Here is an 18060-nt window from a genome sequence, read left to right on the forward strand (position 1 = left end):
GATAAATTGCCTAGGTTCTACAGCTACCCACTCTAAGCAGTAGACTCATTGCTTCCTGGTGGGTGTAGCATGATACTTTACATATATATGGTAACTATAGGCGTTAAGTCACTTCTATGCCAGCATGTAGGTATAAATATTTCCTTGGAAATATCATTTTCCATTTCTTCTTATTAGCTATGAAAATACTAGAACTATGAGACAAGAAAACAGGTAGATAACAGAGACTTGTTGAAGAAATACTGAATATAAACTGTCATCTTCTAGGAGGTATAAATTGGGCTTTCTTACTTTATCAGACTTTTCCAATGTTGTAAGCTACATTTGCAATTCTCGAATAATGTTTATAGCTTTTTATAATGAACCTATTTTATCACTTTCCCCAATAATAGTATAGAATTAAAATGTTTATAGAAATAAATTAAATTATAAATAAACAAATAGGTAATGACTCATTTTTTAGCCTTTAAGGCTTTCAGAGAATTAGAATGAAGTTCTAGTGCTTTTTGTGGCTCTGTCCTAATCTGCTAATTCAGCATAACTATCCCGTAGGGCATACCCTAAAGATAAATGTATCCACCAAACACTGAAACTAGAATTAGTTTTGTAGTGTTACACATCATTTAAATATAAAAAATAAGAACTTTATACCATGAAAAAGTAAATTAAAGTATAAACAAAATCACAAAACACTATATACAGGAAAGGAAAGAGAAAAATATCTTTTAAAGTAAATAGTGTCAACACCAAATGAATCTAAAGTACTTTTAGGTCCACATGGATAGTATATTTGTCGATTTTTAGTAGCAAAGTACAGGTACCCACAAGCTGCATATCCTGCCACAGTATGTATTAGACAGTGTGCCCTTTTCATTCATTTATTTAGTAAACAACTGCATTCATAGACTTTCCATTCTGGAGTGGGAGGGAAAAAGACAATAAATCAAATAAGACAAATAGCTATATAATATGTTAAAGAAAATAAAGCCTGAAAAAGAAATAGAGAATTGTGGAGAAGGTTTTGCAGTTTTAAGAAGCATAAGGAAATGACCTTGCTAAGAAGATGACTTTTGAATAAAGACAGAAGAAGAAGCTAGCCATGCAGATAAGTAGCAGAGGAGCATTACTGTAGAGCAGGTGCACAAGCTCAGAGGCAGGAGCATGCTCAGGTGTTTGAGGAACAGCAAGGAAGTCCAAATGACTGGAATAGAGCCAGAGGGAAAGTAATAAATAAGGTTAGAAAAGTAACAGGATGCCCAATCATGTAGGGTCTTACAGGCCAGTTTGAAAAGAATAGTCATATGCTCCGAGTTATAATTCAGAGGATGACTATGGCTACTACATTGCAAAGTAACTGATACAAGATGTGGAGACAGGAGGCTCTTGTGATAATTCAGGCAAGGGATAATTATGACTTGCACCAAAGTAACAGTGGGTGTGAAAGAAGCACTTGCATTTTGGATCTATTGTATAAGTAGAGCTGATGGGATTTGCTGACATATTGGATGTGGAATGTGAAAGAAAGAAGTCAGTGATAACTCAAGATTTTGGGATTCACCTGGAAAATGGAGTTGCTATTGACTGAGAGGCAAGACTGTGGCAGGAGCAAATGTTGGGGGGAAGATGGGATACATTTTGGAAATGTTAAGTTCAAGATGCCTATAACATAAGTACACCCAAGTAGAAATAGTAAGTTATATATAAACCAAGAATTTAGTGGAAAAGTTTGGGTTGCAGATAATGTTTGGGAATTAACAGGAAATAAGTAGCAAGTAAAGCCAGAAGACTGGATGAGATTACAAAAGGAATGAGTGTAAATAGAAAATGAGAAATTGAAAGACTGACCCCCTAGGTACTCCAAGTTTTAGAGACCAAACAAAAAAGAAACAGCCCGAAAAGTAGGAGAAAAAAAGAAAAGTGTCAGGTGCTTGAAGCCAAATGTCAAGGGGGGAAAGGTGATCAATGATGTCAAATGAGAACTGAGAGTTAACTCTTCACTTTGAAAACAGGGAAGTCAGTGATCCTGGCAAAAATAGTTTCGTAGAGTGTTAGAAACAGAAAAGAATTTGGAGAGAATGAGTTGTAGACAATGCTTATGAGGAGTTAGTTTATGTGTGTTAAAAAAAAAAAAGGAGAATATTGAGGCAGTACCTGGAGAGGAGAGTGGAGTCAAGAGAGTAATTTTATGTTTTGTTTTGTTTTGTTGTAAAGACAGAAGTAACTGAATTTTGTAATAGTGATGGAAAAAATCAAGTCAGAAAGGAGGCATTAATGATTCAGAAAAGAGGAAATTGTTGAGAGGGCAAGGCCAAAGAGGATCTAGTATACATGTGGAAGAGTTGGCCTTTGACAAGAACACGGAAAGTTCATCCACAGTAATAGCAGAAAGGTAGAGGATTGTGGATGTAGATGAAGGTAGATAGGTAGATGTGGTAGTGAGAACTTAGGTAAATTCCCTTTTGATTCCTCCAAATGAAACACAGGTTAAATAATGTCCTAAGTGCAAACAGCACTACATCCAAGATTTGAACACAAATTGTCTGTCTCTAAAGTCTTTACTCTTAACATTATATTATATGGCCTACCACATTAAAAAAACTGGCTAATTCCTATTTATCTGTCAATTTTTAGGGTAGACATTGATTCCTTTGGAAATCTTTTCTGAGCCTCATCTATCACCCCCTAATGCAAATTGGGATATTCCTTTTTCTTGTTTGTTTTTTATTTCACTTTGTCTCCCTCAAGCTTAACATTTAACACATTGTAAAGTATTCCCTGTTTACTTATTTACCTCCTCTCCCTGAACTTAAAGGATAGGGTCTTTACCCTGTTGTCATTGTAGTCACAGTGCCTACCTCAACAATTAACATAAAGTAAATACAAGCTCAATCAGTATTTATTGAATGAATGCATTTTAAATTGAAAGCAGGTAAGGAAGAGACATTTTGGGGACTTTGCTAACTTGATGGAAATAATCTATTCTCTCTTTCTCTTCCTCCCTTCCTCTCTCTCTAAAAATAAATAAATAAAATCATTTTTTAAAAAAGAAATAGTTTTAGGGTTTCAGATCTTACATTAAATCTTTAACCTATTTTGAGTTTATTTTTGTATATGGTGTGACAGGTCTAGTTTTCTTTTTCTTTTTTTGTATATATCCAATTTTTCCAACACCACTGTGTAAGAGACTGTCATTATTCCAGTGTATATTTTTACCTTCTTTGTTGTCATAGATTAATTAACTATGTAAGCGAGGGTTTGTTTCTTGGCCCTGTATTCTGCTCTACTGATCCATGTGTCCATTTTGTGCCAATACCATACTGTTTTGATTATTATGGCTTTGTAATATAGTTTGAGATAACGGGGCATGATACTTCCAATTTTACTCTTCTTTCTCAAGATTACTTAGGTTACTCAAGGTCTTTTGTAGTTCCAGATAAATGTTAGGATTATTTGTTTTAGTTATGAGAAGAAAGACATTGGTATTTTGATAGGAATTGCATTGAATCTATAAATTGCTTTGGGTAGTATGGTCATTTTAACAATAATAATCCTTTCTACCCACGGGCATGGGATATCCTTCCATTTATTTGTGTCCTCTTCAATTTCTTTCTTCAGAGTCTTATAGTTTTCAAAGTAGAGGTCTTTTATCTCCTTGGTTAAGTTTATTCCTAGATATTTTATTCTTTTCGATGCAAGTGTTAATAGGATTTTTTTCTTTATTTTTCTTTCTGATGGCCCATTATTAGTGTACTGGAACATGACAGATTTCTGTATGTTAATTTTGTATCCTGCTACTTTAATGAATTATTTTATTAATTCTATTCATTCTTGATGGATTCTGTAGGATTTTCTGTATGTAGTATCATGTCATCTTCAAAGAGTGACAGATTTACATCTTCCTTTCCAATTTGGACACCTTTTATTTCTTTTTCTTGTCTGATTTCTATGGCTAGGTCTATGCATCTCTATGTTCATTGGAGGATTATTTACAAGATATAGAAGAAATCTAGGTGTCCATCGATAGCTGAATGGATAAAGAAGATGTGATACACACGCGTGCACACACATGCACACACTGGAATATTACACAGCAATAAAAATGAATGAAATCTTACCATTTGTGACAACATGGATGGATCTAGAGGATATTATGCTGAGTGAAATAAGTCAAGTAGAGAAAGGCAAATACTGTAAGTTTTACTTATATGTGTAACCTAAAACAAACAAAACGGATTCATAGAAACAGAGACCAAAGGAATGGTAACCATAAGGGAGGAGGTAGGGGGATGGGTGAAAAGGGGAAAGGGATTATAGTCAATAATATTGTGGTAAGTTTACACATGACAGATGATTACTAGAATTAGTGAGATGATTATATTGTAAGATATAAAAATGTTGAATCACTATGTTGTACACCTGAAGATAATATAACCAATTTAAGATTGTATATCAATTATACTTAAATTTTAAAAAAATTAATTTAAAAATAAGGAATTTAAATAAAAAATAAAAAGCAAAGAAGATATTGAATTATTCTTTTTTTAAAAAAGAAATACATGAAAGTGCACCTCAGCAATTAGTTCCAAACATTTAGAATATTCAGGTAAAGGTTCAGCTATGAGAGACAGAATAGTACTACCTGTTGAACAGTCTTATAAAGTTTCAGGGACTCTTTTAAGTTTAATCCATGGCATGATGTCTTCTTATACAGAGCTTCTCAAAAGCTGTATCTATAATTCAGATGTCATTTTATCTTCCAATTTTGTTCCTTTTTTGTTGTTTTTGGTAAGTTTAAGTTTGTTTGCTCTTAGCAATAATGAACATTATTCATGTGAACCCTAAAATACATATAAAGTAGAATATAGCAGGAAAATCAGAAAAGCCCTCATCTGGTATTTCTTTTTAAAGGAAAGTTAAGCTTTACTAATCATATGTACTCATTAAAATGTAATAATAAAACTTTAGAATAAAATCTGGTAAAAATTACTTTTTAGCTATACCAGACCGTACCTGACCATCGTTAACACAATTAGTAATGAACATCTCAGCATAAAATGTCATATGCACTTTTAATTGGTGAACATGTTATTCTCAGGCCATAGGAAATCCCCATCAAGAATTATCAAAGTAAGCTTCTTAAATTAATGGACAGAGCATGATATAGCCTTATCCCAGCATCAGAAGACATAGGTTATGTTCAGGTCTTTCTGTGGCCATTTACTATCTTGGTCATTTGGGACAAATCAATTTATCTTTCTGTTTGTTTGGGATTTTTTTTAAAAGATTTTATTTATTTATTTCTAGAGAGAGAGGAAGGGAGAGAGGAAGAGAGGGAGAAAAGCATCAATGTATGTTTGCCTCTCATGCTCCCCTCTCTGGGGACCTGGCCTGCAACCCAGGCATGTGTCCTGACTGGGAAGCAAACCAGCGACACTTCGGTTTGCAGGCCGACACTCAATCCACTGAGCCACACCAGCCAGAGCACCTCTCTGTTTTTCATCTGTAAAATACAAAGGCTGGATTCAAAATTCGTAAGGTTCCATCTCTCTCTAATGTTCTATGATTATCACTTAGAAGTGGTTCTAATCAACTTATGCCCCAACCAGAATCTCTGGACCTACTGTTTAACCAAATTGCTTGCCTGAGAATTACAGAGAGTTGATGGTGATCTCCTTCATCAGATAATAAGATCACAACAAGTATTAGTTATCTATTGCTGCATAACAAATTATCCCAAAAGTCAGAGGGAGGTCTAAAACAGCAAATATGTATTATCTCACAGTTTCTGTGGGCCAGGAATCTAGTATGTCTTAGGCAAACATTCTGGCTCAGCATCTCTCACAAAGCTGCAATCATCTCAAGGCTTCTCTCAAGGATCATCCCCTTTTAGCTCATTCATGTAGCTATTGTCAGGCCGTAGAAGATCTACTTTCAAACCCACTCAGATGGCTATTGCCTGGCTTCAGGTCCTTCCTGGCTATTTGACTAAAGGTCTCAGTTCCTTGATAACTGTAAACTTGAAAGTGTTGCTATCAGATACTGCTAATTCTCCAACTTTATTATTCTTTTTTGAAGTGGTTTCAGCTGTATCCTAGGTCTTTTGAGTTTTCATATGGAATTTATTTTTTCTGATTTTTTAATATAAAGTAGTCGTACACATTATTTAACAGTTCACTTTTTTACTCAACATTATTTTTTAAGAAATATCTATATTGATAAATACAGATATAATTCATTCTTATAACAAGTAAATAATAATTTATGGTATTTATTTATTTATTTTCCAAGATTTAAAAAAATTGTTTATTCTATTACATTTGTCCCATTTTTCCTCCTTTTGCCCTCCTCCATCCAGCCCACTCCTCTTGCCCACAGTCAATCCCCTTTCTGTTGTCCATGTCCATGAGTCATTCATACATGTTCCCTTCCTTCCACAATTCCCCCCTCCCTCCCTCTTCTCCTTCTACAGCTATCAGTCTGTTCCATGTTTCCATGTCTCTGGTTCTATTTTTCTCATTACTTTATTTTGTTTATTAGATTCCCATAATAAGTGAGGTCATATGGTATGTCTTTCACCAAATGGCTTATTTCACTTAGCATAATAGTGTGCAGTTCCATCCATAGTGTCACAAAAGGTAGGACTTCGTTCTTTCTGCTGTGTAGTACTCCACTGTGTAAATGTACCACAGTTTTTTAATCCACTTATCTACTGATGGGCACTTGGGCTGTTTCAACACTTAGTTGTTATAAATAGCACTGCTATGAACATAGGGGTGCGTAAGTTCTTTTGAACTGGTGTTTCAGGATTCTTAGGGTATATTCCCAGCAATGGAATCATTGGGTCAAAAGGCAGTTCCTTTTTTAATCTTTTGAGGAAAATCCATACTCTCTTCCACAGTGACTGCACCAGTCTGCATTCCCACCAACTGTGCAAGAGGGTTCCCTTTTCTCCACATCCTCACCAGTACTTTTTTGTTGATTTATTATTTCATATGGATTTTAGAATCAGTTTATTAATTTCTACAAAAATGTTTTGTAGAATTTGGGTTGGGATTATGTTGAATTTATAGATCACTCTGCAAAGAATTAACATTTTAACAATAAGGATCTTCTGAACTCAGTATATCTTATTTAATTTAGGCCTTCTTTAATTTCTCTCCTCAAAGTTTGTAGTTTTCATTGTACAGATACTGCACATCTTTTATCAGATTTATCCCTAAGTATTACATATTTTTGATGTTTTTTCATTTTTTGACTGTTTATTGCTGTTATATAAATATGCAACAGTTTCTGTGTATTGATCTTATATCCTGTGACTTTGCCAAACTCAGTTATTAAATATAGTATCTTTTTTGTCAGTTCCATCATACTTTCTTCATAGAAGATCATGTTGTCTCTGAATAAAGACACTTTGCTTCTTTCTTTCCAACCTAGAAGCCAATAATTTTATTCAATCTTACCTGTTTATACTGGCTAGAACCTCCAGCACACTGTTGAGTAGAAGAGATAAAAATGGACATTCTTCCCTTTTCCTGATATACTACTATTTTTATACATTATTGATAGAGTTATCTAAAGTTTTGTTTAGAATTTTACATCTATGTTCTTCAGAGATACTAGTTAGTAACTATTTTTTTCTTGTAATGTCTTTGCTTGTTTCAGTATCAGGGTAATACTGATCTCTAGAGTTTGGACATATTTCTTCTTCAGTGTTCTGTAAGAGTTTACATAAAGTTAGTATTACTTTTTAAAATATTTGATAAATTTAACCAGTGAAGCCATTTGGGCCTGAAGTTTTTAACTACAAACTCAATTTCTTTATTAGATTTAGGACATTCAAGTTATCTATTTCTTCTTGAGAGACATTTGGTAAGTTGTGTCTTTCAAAGAAACTATTCATCTAAATTTCCATTTTTTTTGGCATAAAACTGACCATAATATCCCGTTATTATTCTTTTAATGTCTTTAGAAAATCCGTAGTGATGTGACCACTCTCATTCCTAGTTTTTATGGCTGAATTGTATCCCCCCCAAATTCTATATTGAAATCTTAACCAGTAGTACCCCAAGCAGTATTTGGAGCCAAGGTCTTTTAAGAGGCACTTAAGTTAAAATTAGGTTCCTAGGATGGGACTTAATCTGATATGACCAGTGATTAGGACCCACCTGTACAGAGAGAATACCATGTAAAGACACAGAGAAAAGGCAGTCATCTAAAAGCTAAGAAGGGAAGTCTCAGAAGAAAGCAACCTTACCAACACCTTAAACTCAGACTTCTAACTTCCAGAATTGTGAAAAAAAATTTTTTTGTTGATTAATCCACCTAATCTATGGGACTTTGTTATGGCAGCACAAGCAAAGGAATACATTCTTGAGTACCATTTATGATTCAACTTTATTTCCCTTTGTAGGTTATTAGCTGTATCTCTTTGTTTTATTATTTTAGTAGTTGCTTTAGATTTTATAGACTACATCTTCAATATATCAGAGCCTTTATGTGATTATTCCACTTCATATAGAGTATTAGAATCTTACAAAAGCCCTGGCTGGTGTGGCTTAGTGGATTGAGTGCCAGCCTGCAAACCTAATGGGTCACCGGTTTGATTCCCAGTCAGGGCACATGCCTGGGTTGTGGGCCCGGTCCCCAGTAGGGGGTGCACAAGAGGCAACTACACATTGATGTTTCATCCTCTCTCTTTCGCCCTCCCTTTTCTTCTGTCTAAAAATAAATAAAATATTTTTTTAAAGAATCTTATAAAAGTATACCACCATTTTTCCTTGTAATATTTCTGCTGTTATTGTCACATATTTTAGTTCTATGTATGTTACAAACAACATACTACATTGTTATTTTTATGTAGCATTTAGATTTAATTAGAAAAATATGACATATTTATCTGTATTGTTACTATTTGTAATGTTCTTCATGTCTTTTTTAGATCCAGATATCCATCTGGAGTCATTTTCCTTGAGTCTGTAAGGCTTCCTTTAGCATTTCTTTAATGTGAGTCTGCTGGTGTTGAATTCTTTCAGCTTTTATGTGCCTGAAATATATTTTTAAAGAGATTTCTCTCAGTATAGTATTCTTGATTGATTTTTTTCTTCCAGTATTTTAAATATATTCTTCTTTACACAGTTTCTGTTGAGAAATCCTGTTGCCATTCTTATCTTATCCCTCTGTGTATAATGTGTATTTTTTTTCTTTGGCTGTTTTAAAGTTTTTTCATTTTTAACTGGCTTTGAGTAATTTGATTATGATGTACCATGATGGTATATCTTCTGCCTATAGTTTCTTGAGCTTCTTAGATCTGTGGATTTATAGTTTCCATCAAATTTAGAAAAATTTTGCCATAATTTCTTCAAATTTTTTTCTGTCCATTTCTGTCCTCTATTTTGGGTACAAAATTTACAGTTTTAGGCTGCTTGACGTTGTCCCATAGTTCACAGGTGCTCTATTCATTTATGGAGACATTTTTCTCATTGGGTTTCATTTTGTATAGTTTCTCTTGCTGTATCTTCAAGTCCACTAATCTCTTTTTTACAGTGTAAAAGTTCTATTAACCCAGCTTGAGTATTTTTCATGTTAGACACTATAGTTTCATATCTACAATTTGATATGGGTCTGTTTTATATCTTCCAGGTCACTACTTAACATCTTTATCTTTCCTCTAGCTTTTTGAACATGTGGAGTACAATTTTTACTCTTAATGTTCTTGTCTGCTAATCCTACTATCTGCGTGTGTTTTCAGTTAGTTTTAGTTAGTTGATTCTTTTCTTAATGTGGGAAGTGTTTCCTGCTTCTTTGTTTGCTCAGCAATTTCTGACTGGATAGCAAACCTTTTGCATTTTTGCCTAGTTGTGTACTAAATACTTTTGTTTCTCTGTATATATCATTGAGCTTTGTTCTAAGATACAGTTCAGTTACTTGAAATTGTTTGATCCTATCAGGACTGGCTTTTAAGATTTGTCAGGTAGACTGGAGCAGAGTTTAATCTAAGACTAATAATTCTTCACTGTTGATGCAAGTAGTTAATCATGTAATCACATACATCCCATCACATTTGCCATATTTTCATACTTAGAAGTAAGTTACAGGTTCTGCCTTTACGCAAGGGGGAGAGATCATACAGAGCCCTGAACACTAAGAGGTGAGAATTGTGGAGGCTATCTTAGGAGTCTGTTCTTTATACATGGTAACATGAATGACTTTAAGAACAATATGTTGAGTAAAATAAGTTAGATACAAAAGAGTACATACTGTAAGATTCCATATATGAGAAATTGTAGATAAGGCAAAACTAGTTAATAGGGACAGAAAATATATCAGTCATTGGGGGCCATGGGTAGGTTAGGATAGATGTTTGCATGTAGTCAGACACTAGGGAACTTTCTGTTTATACTTATCATGGTGCTGGTCACAAGGTTGTACACATTTGTCAGAACTCTCAGGATTAAATGCTTAAAATGGTTTCACTGTATTGTATGTAAGTTATATCTCAATCAAATTGATTTTAAAAAAGAACAGTAATAGCCACGAGCATCACAAAATTTGTAACTTAAATGTGCCAACTAAATCTATTAATATCCTTTAGATATACTTAAGAGTCAGTACTCAGAAAATGACTCATCTCATAATATATTATTTGAGGAATTTTCACAATGAAAAGCTGTGGATTTTTGGTTTACATAGTTCTTTATGATGTGTCAACACTCACAACTGGCAAAGATCTTTTTTTAGAAGATGAGGCTTTATTGTGATGTCTTTTCCTTGAGTAAAGTAAACAACATGTATTTCTAATATAGTATCTTTTGGATACAGACTGTTGATAATCTTTCTACAATTTTATTTCTGAATGGTCACCCTATTTGATCTGGTGATAAATGTCTCATTTACCTTAACCTCTGTTGACAATGTTTCTAAAAGTATATTAGCTATTTTCAGTGCCTATGGAGATTTTTAGAATGTGTGCTTTGTGAAATATTTTCCTGCATGCTTCTGGTCTCTTTTAGTTATTAATGGGAGTTTTAATTTGCATTCTCACTTTTATGCTCATTATAGTGTGTTATGTTCCAATAAGAGTATTAAAGTTCAATGAAAATCATGCATACTGATGAGAATGCAAATGAATGTTGAAAAAGGAATTCTAGGATCTTAAGGCATAAACTGTCCAGTTATCTTGCTAAATTCTATTCAAACAATGGTTACATTATAATGAAGACTGATGCAGAACCTACCATACAGATATAATTAGCAAAGGCAACATCATTATATAATATATAATTGGATAAAGGTTCAGTTCCAGATTATCCTGAGGTTAAAAAAGAAAATCTAATGATTTGATATTAATGTCTATTTTTATTCCTTTCTCCTCCTAAATCTGGCCAACCTTTATCAGGACATTTCCTTTGTTGTATGTAGTAAATGGGTAACTAGGGATGTTCTATAAATGAGTAGTCACATTGAAAACTTCCAGTTGTGCACCTTTATTGGATGCTTAACAAAGAATGGGTATCAACCATCATCTCAAGAAGACATTTCAAGTATCTGGTTATTGTAGAATTAGAAATATACCAATTTATTTTGGCAATTGCATCTATCCAGATTAAAGATCTTTTTTCCTTCAGCCATTTAAAATAAAGCTAAAGGAAGCTCTTATATCACTTCTTAGAGAATAGTATTCCATGAGAATGAATAGTCTAAGTGGTACTTAGTACATTATCTGAATTATATTACATTTTACATCTATGAATGAACTTTATAAACTTATCCAAAACCGGTAAGCTTTAGAAAATGCATATCAGAACTTCCTCAACCTATTAATCTATGTTAGGATTTTAAAAAATTATTTGGATTCTACTGAAGTATTTTTTGTTTTTCTAACCTTAAAAAACCTGAAAATGCTGTTTATAAACTCATCAATAAGACAAATTACTGTTTGTAGTTGTTTTTCTCATGGTGATAGTAAGTGTGCATTGTGCATGCAGATAAACTATGAGGAACAGCTGGTGAGTAAGACAGACCATGCAGTCCTGGGTTCCAGTGCAGGAAAAAAAAAAGCCTCAGAACTTCTGGAGGTAAAAACCTGTGGGGGTTACGGTGGCAGGAGAAACTCCCAGCCTCACAGGAGAGTCTTGTTGGAGAGACCCACTGGGTCCTAAAATGTACACAAACCCACCCACCCAGGAATCAGCACCAGAGGGCCCAATTTGCTTGTGGTAGCAGGGGAAGTGACTGAAAGCCAGCAGAGAGCTGAGCAAGCAGCATTGTTCCCTCTCAGACCCCTACCCCACACACAGCTTTATAATGTAGCGACCTGGATTGCTCTGCCCTGGCAAATACATAAGGCTCTACCCTCCCAATGTAAAATGTGCGCTGAGACAAAGAAATATGGCCCAAATGAAAGAACAGATCTAAGCTCCAAAAATAGAACTAAGTGATGAACAAAGAGTCAAACTATCAGATGCGCAGTTCAAAACACTGGTAATAGGGATGCTCACTGAATTAGTTGAGTATGGTTGCAAAATGGAAGAAAAAGTAAAAGCTACTCAAAGTGAAATAAAGAAAAATATACAGGGAACCAACAGTAAAGGGAAGGAAACCAGGGCTCAAATCAATGATTGGGAGCAGAAAAAGAGATAAACATTCAACCAGAACACAATGAAGAAACAAGAATTCAAAAAAATGAGGAGAGGCTTAAATACCCTCTGGGACAATGTTAAATTGTCCCAACATCCAAATCATAGGGGTGCCAGAAGGAAAAAAAGGAAGAGCAAGAAACTGAAACTTATTTGAAAAAATAATGAAGGAAAACTTCCTTCTAGTTCCTTCCCCAATCTGGCGAAGGAACTAGACATGCAAACCCAGGATACTCAGAGAGTCCCAAAGAAGTTGGATCCAAGAAAAAACACGCCAAGACATACCATAATTAAATCACCCAAGATTAAAGATAAGAAGAGAATCTTAAAAGCAGCAAGTAGAAAGGAAAGAGTTACCTACAAAGGAGTTCCCATAACACTAACAGCTGATTTCTCAAAAGAAACCTTAGAGGAAAGAAGGAGCTGGACAGAAGTATCCAGAGTCATGAAAGGCAAGGACCTACATCCAAGATTACTACAGCAAAGCTGTCATGTAGAATGGAAGGGCACATAAAGTGTTTTCCAGATAAGGTAAAGTTAAACGAGTTCATCATCACCAAGCCCTTATTATATGAAATGTTAAAGAGACTTATTGAAGAAAAAGATCAAAAATTATGAACAGTAAAAGTAACAAGAAACTCACAACTATCAATTACTGAACCTAAAAAACAAAAACAAACTAAGCAAATAACTAGAACAGGAACAGAATTATAGAAATGGAGATCAGAGGGGAAGGGAGGGGGAAGAATGGGGGAAAATGTACAGGGAATACACAGCATAAATAGTAGGTACAAAATAGGTAGGAGGAGGTTAAGAATAGTATAGGAAATGGAGAAGCCAAAGAACTTATGCATACTACCCATAGATGTGAACTAAGGCGGGGTGTGGGGGGGAATTCTGGGGGCGAGGTGGTATAGGGTGGGGGGGAAATAGGAGAGAAAAATAATGGGACAACTGTAATAGCATAATCAATAAAATATATATTTTTAAAAAATAAAATAAATAAACAGCCAGATATTAATTACTTTAGGCTTTTTGGGCCATGTGGTCTGTTACAACAACTCATCTTTGCTTTTGTAGCACAAAAGTAGTCACAGACCATGTGTAAACAAATAAGTGTGGCTGTGTTCCCATAAAACCTTTTCTATGGACACTGAAATTTGAATTCTGTTTAATTTTCATGTGTCTTGAAATACTGTTCTGTGTTAGCTGAATCTGGCTTGCAGGCTGTAGTCTGCAACCCCTGCCCTACCAAGTGATTTTTCTGAATTAAGTTTTTAATGTAGAATAAAATTGAAGATTTACTACTTAAACCTTTCAGAGTTATATGGCTCATGTTGAATTATTTCAAAATAAACCTCTTTTATAGAAAAAAAACCTATTAATATAGATGAGTAAATGTTATTTTGATCCCAAAGAAGTAATTGAAAAATTCCATGAACCACTTCTTTCTTTGATTGCACAGAAGAATCTTGCTGTTACAAACCTGGATTTTCTAATACAGGTCAAAATCCCATTAAAACAAATATTTTATAGTGGAATTATTTTATAGTGGAAGTATTCATTCAACAGTTGTATTAAATACCACCTCTTTTAAGGCATTTAGGTGGTAGAAAAATAAATCTCCCATAGATACACCCTGCCTTTGACAACCTAATAAGGAATATAAAACCTGTACAACTTATGGCTAGAAATGGACCAAATCAGAAGCTATTAAGAAAAACAACATATAAAAGAATAACAGGTTTAGAAGTTCAGAAACAGGAGTAGAGAAGGCAAAACACTAGGGCTGTATTAAAAATTGACGCATGGGATCAGTGCAAGAGAAAACAGAGCAGGGAGAAATAACTAGTTCCAGGCCCATAGCTGAATATTGTTATTTCTTCCCCCACAACCATTCAGCACTGGGCTTGTCATGAGGATAGGCCCTGGTGCTATTACTTGGATCACGGAAGGCTGGCTGGTGGAGGTGATCAGAAGAGAGAGTGAACTGACAGAGGTCTGATTTTAAAGCCACTTCAACTGAGTTTGATTCCTAGTCTCTTACTCGCTATGTGAGTTTAGGCAAGTTATTTTATCTTTCTGAACTCAGTTACCAGTCTGTAAAATGGGGTCAATAATTCTTATGTTCTTATATGGAGTTACACCTATTTCCCTTCCCAGTTTAGTGTTCTTTCATTGTTTACTGAAGTTCAAGAGACTGCTTAATTAATAGAGAGTGGATAGTTTTTGGAGCCAGAGACAGAGTCACATCTGGATTCAAATCCCACTATTACTACCAAGGTATAAATTTGAGAGAGTTACTTAATTTCTCTATAGAGTAAAGATCCCTTACAATTTTGTAATGAAGATTGAATCTATAAAGTGATAAGATAGTGGTTTTCTACTTTTTAAAGACTATATTCCCTATAGTGTATTTTCTCACAGTTTTCTACATATCTTCAGAGGCTAAATGATATAATTGATCTTTGCTTTTTTGAGTCTATTGTAAAAAATTTAGGTTATTGAATAATTGTGATAATAGTAACAACTTAGACTTGCACACTTACTGTATGCCAAACTGGCTAAGAATTATGAAGAATATATTATTTGATGTAACTTTAATAACAACACTATAATGCAGATACTATTACAATTTATATTTTATTCATGGGAACTCTGATGCCTAGAAAATTAAATAAACTGCCTCAGGTAGCACAGCTATTAAATAATGAATCTGGGATTCGAACCCAGAAAATCTGCTTTACTCTTCTAAACACTTTGAGATCCCAGCATCCCAAACAAGCTCCAGTCAGAAACAATGCAACCAAGTCATCCCAGCCATGGTGCTCACATTCTTGAACATCTAAAAACTAGCCCTCACTTGCCTCTTTTCTAATGTTCTATTTTTTTTCATTCAACAAATATTTATTGTGTACACATTACCTGCCACCCACTGTGCCAGTCTTGAAAATATAGTCATGGACAAAGTAGACAAGACACAGAATCTCATCAATTTTATGGCCCAACGAAAAATGTACATAACATAAAACAAGTAACTACAGTAAAACGTGTAAGTCTTATCATAGAGGAATTTTTAAAATCTTTTAGTCAAATTGAGATGTGAATTCCCAATTGTGGGTGGGGGTTGGGGTATTCATTCCTCCTTTGAATTTCCATAGCATTCTATTGGTACCTCCACTTGAAAATACCTTCCACCTTGCGTTCTAGTTCCTTATGATTATGGCATCTCTTTCAGCCTGCAAGTACCACAGGAGCCAGGCAGGATACATATGGATTTCTCCTTAGCATCTTTCAGAGAACATCCATTTGTGTACTGCATATAGTAGGCACTAAATAAATGCTGTTGAGAGAATGAAGTAAAAAAAACAAAGTCTTAGAAGTTTATATACTTCCATTATCTTTTTTGTTTTAAATTCTTAAATATTTCACTTTGGAATGTCTCCTTCTTCATGCTAATGGTTATTAGAGGAAGGCATATAACCAACTGAAAGTTATCCCTCCTTCTAACCTACTATTCTCTCAAAGTTCAATCCACAGCAATATCCTCTAGAAGTTAGTTGCTATTTGTAAGACTTTCAAAGTTACCTGTAGTGGCCATCTAATGCCCTATTAATTACATTGGTCTTTATGGTCTTCTCAGACCCTTCTTTCTACTATCAGTGATTTTGATACACTTCCACAGAGGCAGCCCCACTCCCTTCCTATTGCTGTAAAGCATCTACAGCAGTGCTCAGTGCCCACTTGACACTTAAGAAATATGGGCTCTTTCTACTATGCAGCTCATCTCCCAGGTGTTAGTTGTAAGACCTGATGATGCCAACCATAAGGATTAGGCTGCTTGCAAGAGCAGATCAGAAGAGAAATCTCTTAAATTAAACCTTTCTATGTCTCTTCTTTTATAAATTGAGCAATAACTAATTAAAGATTTTAGGATAATATAATTTTGATTATATTCAAAATTGAAGTTTACTGTACTGTGATTGGCATATATGCCATACATACACTAATCTGAATTTAGATGGTTATATGAGGTATGAATTTAGATATGAAAATGTCCTCTCTTTATCCTCCAAACTGTTGCATTTTTCCATGATACAAATTACCTTCTGATATCATATGTTTGGGTTTTTCTTCTCTGTACTCCCTTTACTAGTAGATACACTGCAGGGGAGAGGAAATTCATGTTTGGTTTCTGGTTGTATTTCCAGTGCCTGAAACAATATATAACAGTTGCTCAATAAATATTCGTGTTATGCATGAATGAGTAAAATGTTTGTGCAAGTTATAGAAAACTTACATTAAATTTTTTTTTCTAGCTTGGATTAGAAGAACAAGAAAAACTCCACCTACTTTGGAGGTAAGAATACACAAGGAAAATACTCAAATAGCATGATTTTTATAATGCTGTGTTTCTCAATTGGGAATTTGTACCCCTAGGTATACATGAAGACTCAGAATAAATACGTTGCATCTTGCCAAAGTATTCATTTTATTCCATGGAAAATAATTTAAAACATTTTTATAATAAAATAAGTGTACAAATTATAGAATATAATAAATTAATATAAATTTTAAAATGAAATAATAAAAATTTAATTTTTATTTTATTCTAAAATACTTTTTAGAAATTTTGGACTTATAGCACTTGCATCAGGACATTTCCCCTGACCCCTGAGAGCTCTCTGTTCTGATACAGATGCTTTGGTGGAAAAGTTTGAGAAACACTGAATATCTTGGTCCTGTCCAAATCATGCTCTACTTATTTGCCCTTATTTTACATAAAACTTAAAATTTCATAATTTTATATAAATTTAACTATCGAGTATACAAAGAAACTTTTAAAAAAGATTTTATTGATTTATTTTTAGAGAGAGGGGAAGGGAGGGAGAAAGAGAAGGAGAGAAACATCCATGTGTGAGAGAAACATCAAACTGTTGCCTCTTGCACACTCCCAACCAGGGACTCGGCCCCCAAGCCAGGCATGTACCCTGACCTGGAACTGAACTGGCTACCCTTTGCTTTGTTGGATAATGCCCAACCCACTGAGCCACTGGTGAGGGCCAAAGAAACGTTTAAATATGCAATAAGATTATAACATGCAGCACTCAGTAATTACTAGTTGAATTGTATTTTTATTTAAGACTTTAAAAATATAGTTTTGGTGGTATGTAGAATAAAAAGCATAGCAATGCTGTGGCATAGGTGTTTTTAAAACATGTTTGTTTTATTTTTATTTTAAAACAAAAGCATAAAGTGTTATAAAAAATATTTTCTAAGAAATAAATGTATTTCATAAAAGGAAAGTTTCCAAATTCACTAGTATACCATCTATTCCTTTCCTTCTGCTATTTAGGACTTCCTTCCACTTTCCTCTCCCCCATTCTCTCCTCCTACAAACTTGCCAACAAAAATGAGCTCCAAC

General features: G+C 34.2%; 1 protein-coding gene across 4 annotated transcripts in view; it reads left to right on the forward strand.

Moving 5' to 3' along the window:
• Window positions 1–18060, forward strand: part of NDUFAF2 (NADH:ubiquinone oxidoreductase complex assembly factor 2) — a 250622-nt gene that overhangs the window by 98067 nt on the left and 134495 nt on the right. For all 4 annotated transcript variants that reach the window (XM_054578386.1, XM_054578385.1, XM_054578384.1 and 1 more), the window contains exon 3: window positions 16955–16995. In XM_054578386.1, coding sequence (XP_054434361.1) covers window positions 16955–16995 — 41 coding nt within the window. The remainder of the gene's footprint in view (window positions 1–16954; window positions 16996–18060) is intronic.

This window comes from Pteronotus mesoamericanus, unplaced genomic scaffold (genome assembly GCF_021234165.1).
Source record: "Pteronotus mesoamericanus isolate MK-2021 breed Mesoamerican mustached bat unplaced genomic scaffold, CSHL_Meso_final contig_50, whole genome shotgun sequence".
Classification (NCBI taxonomy): Eukaryota; Metazoa; Chordata; class Mammalia; order Chiroptera; family Mormoopidae; genus Pteronotus; species Pteronotus mesoamericanus.